Here is a 9,661-nt window from a genome sequence, read left to right as displayed (position 1 = left end):
AAACTGACAGATAATTGATTCACAAAAGCCTTTTATTGATGACTGTCACTTCCACTACTTTCATTGAGTTTATTCAATAAGGAACAACGTTGAAGATACTGATAATTGGTGAGATCATGCATTGGGTAAGAATTGTTTTGATGAGATATTAAAGGTACATATTCCTTTGGTTCATCATCATTATTGATTTGAAAACCAGAAGCATTAGAATCATTAGTAGTTGCATTTTTGGTTTTGGTGAACTTGAAATCCTTTGGGAATCCAACTAATCTATAACACTTATTAGCAGTGTGACCAGACTTCTTGAAAAATATACATGAAAGATGTTTTTTATTTTCGTAATTGCTTTTGAAGTTGTTTCCTCTGGATCCAGAGTTAACATTGATAGAAGCATTTAATGAAGTTGATTTAGATATGAAATTGGAAGGAGAATGCACCTCTCGTTGTTTTTCATCTTACATTAGAAGTGCATAGGCTTGAGCAACTATTGGAAGTGGCTTCATTATGAGTATATTGCCTCTAAAAAAACTGTAATTTGCATTGAATCCCATTAGAAATTTTATAAGCTTCTGATTTTATTGAATCTCTTGCATCTGGTTTTTAACATTGCATATACAATTAGGAATGGTTGAGAGAGCATTTAACTCATCCAGATTATTCTTCAATTTGGTGAAATAAGTTCCAAGATCATTGTATCCTTGAGACAGATCTAAGATTTCTTTATGAAGTTGATAAAGCTTCGCACCATTGGATTGACCAAATTTATCATCCAAAATTTTCCAAATTTCTTGTGTTGAAGAAGAATACAATACAGACTCAACGATCTCGCTAGATAGAACATTCAGGATCCATGACATGCCCATATCATTGCATCTTTGCCTTAGATCAAAGGTATTGTGATGAGAAGAAGGTTTGATCACTTTTACATTCACGAACCCCACTTTGTTCTTAGCAGACAAAGTTATCGTGATAGTTTTCTTCGACAAACCAAAATTTAACCCGTCAACTTGTTTTGAAAGCAATAGCATGATTGCAGATAAAGAGGAGCGGAGGAGTTTCAAACATAATTTTTGACTTGATTGAGATGAATGTGAAGCCATTGTAATGAAATTGAATTGTAAATGACAAAGATGTGAAGAACAGAGTAAGAGTGAAATGGTGAATGATATGAAGAACAAAGTGATGATCACTTAAACGAGCTATGATACCATGTTTGCATTTGAAGAAATGAAAGTAAAGATGAAAGATTTTTCAAGATTTCATTGTATTGAATTCATTAAGTTACAATGGTGAACCAAGGTAAGCTATATATGAGCTAGAAACAATCTAACTAACAACTTGTAACAACACGCACTTGGTCTAACAATTTGTGGGAAGCATGGTTGGTGAAAATAAATTAACTTGCATGACATTATGTTGAAGTTTTATTATATTTATTTTTCGTTCATGTAACCTACAAAAATAAGAAGTATAATAAAAGGTACCAAATGAGTGGTCTAGTCATTTATGAAGAATTATGTGGATGGTAAATGAAGTCTATAATGTGGATGATAAATGAAGTCTATAATTTGTCTTTATTTCACATGTTATCTTCTATGAGTGATAAAAGAAGAAATAAAAAACAAAGGTTGTCGTTGATGTAGATCAAAGTTCAGTTTATCAATTTTTTCATGTCGTTTGATTGATCTTGTTGATTGATTTTTCTTAGATTTGTGATCATGTGAATCTATTTTTGATTGTAAAACATTCGGTTCTTTTGAAAAAAGCAGCAAGTGAATCGATATCAAATTATTCATACAAAAAATGGTACAACCCAAGTATTGATTCATGCACACTTTCATGATTCAATGCATGGTTTTATATGTCTTTATGCTTACAGAAACATTCCAATGGCGTCTGTGTTATTAGTATCCGAATATCAGAGATCATCACAAGCTGCTGAAGGTTAACGACGCATATCAATCACTGGTGACAACGATAGGGCTAGATACCGTGTGGTTATGGTCATCGATCCATTTGAGATAACCATAGTTAACTTTTGGAGCGTTTTTGTCGACTTTTATGCTCAGTACAAACTTCTGATTCTGATATTTGCTAGCAAATTTGATGGTATTAGGCTCCACGCTGACTATCATTCCAGAAGGAACCTCTAGAGAGGCCCAATAGGTGGATCCAGGAGCTCCAACATTTGTTAAGGTCCTGGTGAACTGCTTTTCTGACAAAGAAGTGGTTTGGTTGAAACTGGCGATAAACGAAGGGTAGTTAAGATCTGTATGGTTAATATGGCAACCCCATTGACTTCTTCTTATAACAGCACCCATTTGTGTTTCATTGTATCCAAGATCACATAAGAACTGAATATAATCTTGTGTATCCAAATCATAGATAAGTCCAGGGTCCATGGCTCCGTTAGGGTTAACGTGGCCTGCCCCAAACCCTAATGGTGTAGCCGTGAGTCCGTTCCACTGGTCATGAATGGTTCCAAGTTTATTGTCTCCTTTGGTTGCAGTTGTCATTATAGCTGACCGGATAGCTGCTGGACTCCAGTCACGATGAACAGCCTTCACCAACGCTGCAACTCCAGCCACGTGTGGAGCTGCCATTGATGTACCTGAGTAAAGCGCATAATCTGTAAGCAAGTCGTAGCCTCCAGCTTCCATGAAAGGCACATCTGGTCTCACTGCTGCAAGCACATCTACTCCAGGAGCAAGAATATCAGGCTTTAGAATGTGTGGGCTGATAGGATCAGGTCCCCTGGAAGAGAAATACGCGACCTCCGGAGCAGGTCCGGAGCCTGTTTTCGTTGACACAAATTGCATACTTTTCACAATCGATGTGTTTCTCCATGCGTATTCCATTATTTCGTTTCCGTATCGAGTAGGCAACAATATGCCTGGAATGGAATAGTCCTCCGGATCAAGAAACAACGATTCCGTCAAGAAAATTGCACCGTATGCACCTGCGTTGCTTACTACTTCCATTTGCCCATAGAGATCCGTCAGGTTGGTGGTGTCACACACTACTACTTTTTCCATGACTTCGGTTCTACTCAGAGATACACATCCGGATTTCTTCGGATCATCACGTCCAAAATACAATAGTGTATTGGATATAGAAACGCGTTGTGGAAAGTATGACGTCCCTTCGAATTTCAACCCATTTCCGAGCTCCAATGTGGCTAGGTAACTTCGGTCAATGGTCCCTGCACCTACGGTCATGATCCATGGTGCACCGTTGTATATTGAACTTGAACTTGGTCCTTCGTTTCCAGCTGCACAAACTACAACTATCCCTTTCTCTATGGCTGAAAGTGATGCAATGGCGATTACATCCTCGTAATAGGGTGTTTGACCTAACCCTAGAGATATTGACATTATATCGACCCCATCAGAAATTGCTTGATCCATGCCAGCAAGAATGTCAGTAGCTGCGGATGCGAATGTGTCAGATGACCAGAGGACTTTGTACATGGCGACATGTGCGCTTGGTGCTATACCTCTCGCTGCTCCTTTTGCATAACCAAAGTGACTCGCACCGAAGACATAGCTACCTGCAGCTGTGGATGATGTGTGGGTCCCATGACCCATGAAATCTCTAGCTGAGTCAAAGTCGTACTCAGTGGAGATATTAATACCCGCTGCCTGGAGCCCTTTGCTAAAAGATCGAGCTCCGATGAGTTTCTTGTTGCAAAGAGAGGGGATAAAAGCTGTGCCATTCTCGCACTTCCCTTTCCATCTTGCCGGTACTTTAGACATCCCTTTATCGCTAAAGCTCTCACTTTCCGGCCAAATTCCGGTGTCGATTATTCCTATAATCACGTCTTTCCCGTACGAAGCGGTTGGCCATATGCCGGAACTGCGTTTCAGTCCAAGAAACTCCGGCGAATGGGTGGTGAACAGCTTGCCGAATGACTCTTTGTAAGTGGCAACATGAGCTGGAGACTTCTCGACCTCTGTTAGTTGACAAGGGGTGAGCTTAGCACTGAACCCATGCATGACATGTGTATAAGAGTAGAGAAATGGCTCTTTATCTTCACGACAAGTCAATGAAACGGAGTTTACAGTGTGTTGATGCCATGACTCGTGGTCTGAGAAGTGGTCAGGTTTTGAGGAATGGTCCATGTGGATGATATAAGTTTGAGCCATTTTAGGCTGTGTGGATGCAACAATGAAGGCTGGTAGCAGCATCAGTAGCTGAACCAACAACATTGAAGAGAAAAAAGACCTTTCCATGGCCGAGTAATTAAGTGTATCTTTGGATGATGATGATCATTAAGCTAAAGAGTGTGATATATATAAGGTCTGTAAACTAGATGAAAATATTCTGACCAATTCTATTCTTGACGTATATTTCTAGGTGCATCAAATATAAAACAAGTAGAAATCTAAACATTTAGTGATCGGCATTATCGCAAACTTGCTAGGAAGATGTACTTCATTTGTTGTAACTATATAAAAGTACTGTCTCGTTTGACCTATCGAGCAACATTTGAGATGCTGTCTTAATTGTCAACCGTTGAGTATTTGCACATTGGTTTTGTCATCGCTTTCTTGTCTATAAACTTTCTGAGAAACCGAAGCTCGATCTGCCCCAATTCTTTGAATTGGTCTTCTTATCATGTGATGTTATGCATATATGTGTTCGAACTTGATTATTCTTCAAATCATGTCTGGAATTTCTTGGTTTCTGTTACATGTATATATATATGAACACTAAACAGGAGACATGGTTAGAGTGATCCTGTCGTAGCTATACACAGTTGATTTTCATACTTTCAAGGAGATGTATACTGTTCTTTTATTCTTTATAACCAAGATTTCATGAAGATCACTGCTAATCTGACACCCTTAATTAATAACCTTTGATTATAATTGCATGATTTATCAGAAAAAAAAACAAAAGCCCAAGAACTACACTATGGCGATTGATCAGAAAAAAACAATGCACTTCCAAGTTCCAAGGTGGAACCATTAATAGCATTGCACTATTGAGCAGGAACTCTCAAGGGCAACCATCAATCTTTCAAAAGCATTGCACCATCAGTAATGAACCAGCAACAGCAAAGTACTTTCAGGGGCAAAATCGACCAAAACAATATAATCTTTCAAGCAGCCAAACCTAGTAACGATCGGTGACACACCAACAATAGCATTGCACTTTCGGACGTTATTATAAAAGTACCTCTGTTCCGGTAAAATCCATTTGACAATTAACCAAATCTTTTCGGGGGCAAAATCGTCCAAAACAGAACGAAGAAGACTCACAATCCATCATGAATTAAAAATGAACATATACACTACGGGTGACAATTCTCATCACGACCTGCCACAACCCGATACGAAGATAAACGAGTTTGAGCTGAGTTTTTTTGACCTGCCAACTCATATAAAATAAATTATTTTATTAGATTTAAAAAACAAAAAATATCCATATAAAATAAAAGAAAGAATAAGGATTAATAAGTAACTATATGATATTTAAACTTTTTTCGCGAATCCAATTCTTTCCTGGGGCAAAATCTTCCAAAACCGGTAAGAATCCACTTCAAAATAACCCAATATCTCCAGGGTAAATTAGTTTGATTTAGAGCCCGATAGTCCACTACTAGAAAATAACAAATAGGAGACACCATATATAATACGGATATAACTAGTTTCGTATCCTAATGGGAAATAGGATACATGATATCAAATAAACGTATTCTATTAGGTGTATGCTATCTCAAATATAAATTAGGATACGGAAATACTAGTAGATGTATTCTATTTAGTGTATTCTATTTGAGATATAGAATACACTAACAAAATATGCCGTATTCTATTTGATGTATTGTATTTGGTTTAGATTAATTTGTTGTATTCCATTTAAGTTTATATTTTCAAACGCCCTTTTTATACGTAATAGATCCTATTTAGTTCTTATTTATCTAAAAAAAAACTTATTTAATCAATCCCTGTTTATCTATTTAGTTCCTATTTTTACTCATAAACGATTACTACACAAACACTTCAACCCTATTATATATATAAACACTTCAACCCTATTATATGTAAATTTGAAGCCGTAACATCATCTTTTTTCTAATCAAATCGAGAACCTATTTGGTCAATTGAGAATCAAATGGACAGCCTACTTGCTTAGTTGAGGTATGTTTTTTTATTTTCCTATAATAATCTTTATATAATCATTTATCAATCAAATTAGTTTTAGTAAATGATATTATATTGTTGTTTGTTGATTTGATCGTAGTTTTGATTAAATTTAGATTAAGTCTATTTATTGGCCTAGATTTTAGGTTTTCCTCTAAAGATAATAGCTCAAGTTTTCAAATTGAAATTATTAAACGATGGAAAATTGGTGTTGGCTTCTAATGTTGGAAAATATATTATATTCTTAAAAGATGTATCCAATTAAAAGTAATAAAAAAAACAATCTACAAAACGTATAGATTTTAAAATCATGGGCGTTTGAAAAATTATATTAAGCTAAGAAAACAAGATAATGGGAAATAAAACTAAGTCAGTTTATGATGGTTATATACCTAAGGTTAAATATGCATATTCACTTTTGTTGATTTTTTCATAAATTCTCAATATGTTAATGTGAAATGTTGCAAACTTTTTCTTAAATATAGTCGATATGTTAATATTTATTCCCTAGACAAATTATTCAAAAAGTGGTTTAAGTGTGTCTACATGCACCATCTATATTCATCTCATGTATATGTATTTACTAAATATTGATTTTACACTTTATAGATGGACCGTGAAACTTGGATGTATGACTTGCCCCGTGCTAGCGATGAATATTTAGATTGCTTGAATTTTTTTCTTAAAGTTGCTGATGATCATCGGGTGAAAGAAGGAGAGACTCACATTTGGTGTCCTTGTAAAAAGTGTCATAACTGCAAAAAGTTTAGGGAATTAAACATACTACAAGAACATCTGATATGCTATTGATTTATGAATGGCTATACATGTTGGACACGACATGGTGAATTATTTGTTGATCGTAACATGGTTGATACTCAAAATAATGGTGATGATATTGATGATCCACAAAATGAAAATTCTGATAAAGTAGATGACATGCTGCATGATATCGAAGATAATATTCCCGATAAAGATTATGAAAAATTTCAACAAATGTTTGACGACGCTGAAAAACCATTGTATGTTGGTTGCACTAAATTTACCAAAATTTCCGCCGTGCTAAAATTGTTTAATTTAAAAGCAAGCAATGGTTGGAGTGATAAAAGTTTCACGGACTTGCTAGAGCTTCTACATGACATGCTCCCTGAAAATAATGAGTTGCCTATTTCATTATACCAAGCCAAAAAACTATTGTGTCCAATGGATTTAGAAGTCGAAAGAATACATGCATGTCCAAATGATTGTATGTTATATAGAAATGAGCATGCTAATCTACATGAATGTATCACTTGTGGGGCGTCAAGATATATGAAAAAGAAACAAACAAAAGTAAACAGTGATGTGAAAAAGAACGGCACCCCTGCAAAAGTGTTATGGTATTTGCCAGTCATACCAAGATTGAAACGATTATTTGCAAACGCCGACGATGCGAAATTGTTACGTTGGCATGCCGATAAGCGTACGGTAGACGGAAAATTAAGACATGTGGCTGATTCTCCTCAATGGGAGAATATTGATTCTGAATTTAAAGAATTTGGTGGTGAGATTAGAAATATTCGGTTTGGACTTAGTTCAGATGGAATCAATCCGTTCGGAAACATGAGTAGCAGTCATAGCACATGGCCAGTACTTCTATGCATTTATAATCTTCCACCTTGGTTATGCATGAAAAGAAAATACATCATGATGACATTACTAATTCAAGGTCCAAAACAACCTGGTAATGACATTGATGTGTTTTTGGCTCCATTAATTAAGGAAATGAAAGTATTATGGAATTTTGGTGTTAGAGTGTATGATGCATTTGAGAAGGAGTATTTCCAACTACACGCCATGATATTTTGCACTATAAGTGATTTTCCAGCTTACGCAAATTTGTCTGGATACAGTACAAAAGGAAAGAAGGCTTGTCCAGTTTGTGAAAAAGACACAGTATTTTTATGGTTGGGAGAATGCAAGAAACATGTATATATGGGCCATCGACGATTTCTTCCAAAGACCCATGTTTATCGTAAGAAGGGAGATTTGTTTGATGGTAAAACTGAAAAGCGAGATATGCCTGACCCTATGGACGGAAAAACTACATTTTCCCGAGTTCAGAATTTAGATATTCAGTTTGGAAAACACAATATCAATAAGCAGCCAAGTAATTGGAAAAAGCGGTCTATCTTTTGGGAATTACCATATTGGGAAAAGTTAGAGGTACGACATTGTCTTGATGTTATGCATATCGAGAAGAATGTTTGTGATGCCTTGATAGCATTGTTGTTGGACATTTATAAGAAATCAAAGGATGGGGTCAACGTTCGAAGGGACATGGTGATAATGGGAATACGACCACAACTTGCACCCGTTGAAAAAGAAGGAAAGCGCACGTATTTACCACCAGCTTGTCATACTTTGTCTAAAGATGAGAAAACAAAATTTTGTAAATGTTTGCATGGTGTGAAAGTTCCATCTGGCTATTCTTCAAACATCAGTAGGTTGGTGTCAATGAAAGACCTTAAATTAATGGGTATGAAGTCGCATGATTTTCATGTTCTAATCACACATATGATTCCCATTGCAATCCGTGGAATACTACCAGATGACGTCCAACACGCAATTACAAAGTTATGCTTGTTTTTTAACATGATTCATTCAAAGGTTATTGATCCCCAAGTGTTAGATTCATGGCAACGCGATATGATCATCACTTTATGCCAACTTGGAATGTACTTTCCACCTTCATTTTTGATGTCATGGTTCACCTTGTATCTCATATTGTAAGAGAAATAAAGGTTTGTGGTCCAGTATATCTGAGATACATGTACCCATTTGAGAGATACATGAGTTTCTTAAAAGGGTATGTAAGAAATCGACATCGACCAGAAGGCAGTATTGTTAAAGGATATGCTTCAGAAGAGGTGATTGAATTTTGTACAAACTATCTGAAAGGTGTTCCCGCTATTGGGATGCCACAATCAAGACATGAAGGTAGACTTCAAGGTATAGGTGTAGTTGGATTGAAAGTGATCGTGCCTAATCGTGATGAATTCCACCTAGCACATTTTACAGTGTTACAACACATGACAGTTGTTGCTCCGTACATAAATGAGCACATGTCAAAGTTACGGTCTAGAAACAAACAAAGGTCTGAGAAATGGTATGTTAAGGAGCAAATCAGAACATTTCCAGCATGGTTGAAGGAAAAGGTGAAAGAAAAGTTAGATAGAGAAACTCTTGATCCTTTGGTTAAATTATTAGCGTATGGTCCGCGAAATGCCGTGTCCACTTACCAGAGCTACGACATTAACGGATATACATTTTACACTGAAAAACAGGATCGAAAGAGTACACAACAAAATAGTGGTGTGACGTTAATAGCAACCTCGATTGGATACTCTAATGTGAATCATGAGGCACGAGCTATAATAGCCAAATATTCATATTATGGTGTCATTCAAGAAATTTGGGAATTAAAATATGATTCATCAACTATAGTACCGCTCTTCAAGTGTAAGTGGGTC

The 9,661-nt window shown here is 36.2% G+C and overlaps 2 protein-coding genes and 1 pseudogene across 2 annotated transcripts; 1 reads left to right on the top strand and 2 right to left on the bottom strand.

The window, feature by feature from the left end:
• Positions 1-575: 575 nt before the first annotated feature.
• On the bottom strand, positions 576-1,100 carry LOC145113147 (uncharacterized). The gene has a single exon (XM_079049270.1). The coding sequence runs from the start codon at positions 1,098-1,100 to the stop codon at positions 576-578; it is 525 nt and encodes a 174-aa protein (XP_078905396.1).
• An 858-nt stretch (positions 1,101-1,958) lies between these two features.
• LOC145104404 (subtilisin-like protease SBT3 pseudogene) lies at positions 1,959-4,187 on the bottom strand (annotated as a pseudogene).
• Positions 4,188-7,016: 2,829 nt separating this feature from the next.
• On the top strand, positions 7,017-8,921 carry LOC145113143 (uncharacterized). The gene has a single exon (XM_079049264.1). The coding sequence runs from the start codon at positions 7,017-7,019 to the stop codon at positions 8,919-8,921; it is 1,905 nt and encodes a 634-aa protein (XP_078905390.1).
• Positions 8,922-9,661: the final 740 nt, after the last annotated feature.

The sequence above is a fragment of the Lactuca virosa genome, chromosome 1, assembly GCF_052849685.1.
Source record: "Lactuca virosa cultivar CGN04683 chromosome 1, Lactuca_virosa_CGN04683_v6, whole genome shotgun sequence".
In the NCBI taxonomy this organism is placed as follows: Eukaryota; Viridiplantae; Streptophyta; class Magnoliopsida; order Asterales; family Asteraceae; genus Lactuca; species Lactuca virosa.
The sequence above is the reverse complement of the archived record's forward strand: the minus strand, read 5'-3'. Positions and strand labels throughout refer to the sequence as shown.

Bases quoted from the DNA above. Each gene is read 5' to 3' on its own strand.
- LOC145113143 (XM_079049264.1), top strand. From the start codon at position 7,017: ATGGTTGATACTCAAAATAATGGTGATGATATTGATGATCCACAAAAT.
- LOC145113147 (XM_079049270.1), bottom strand. From the start codon at position 1,100: ATGGCTTCACATTCATCTCAATCAAGTCAAAAATTATGTTTGAAACTC.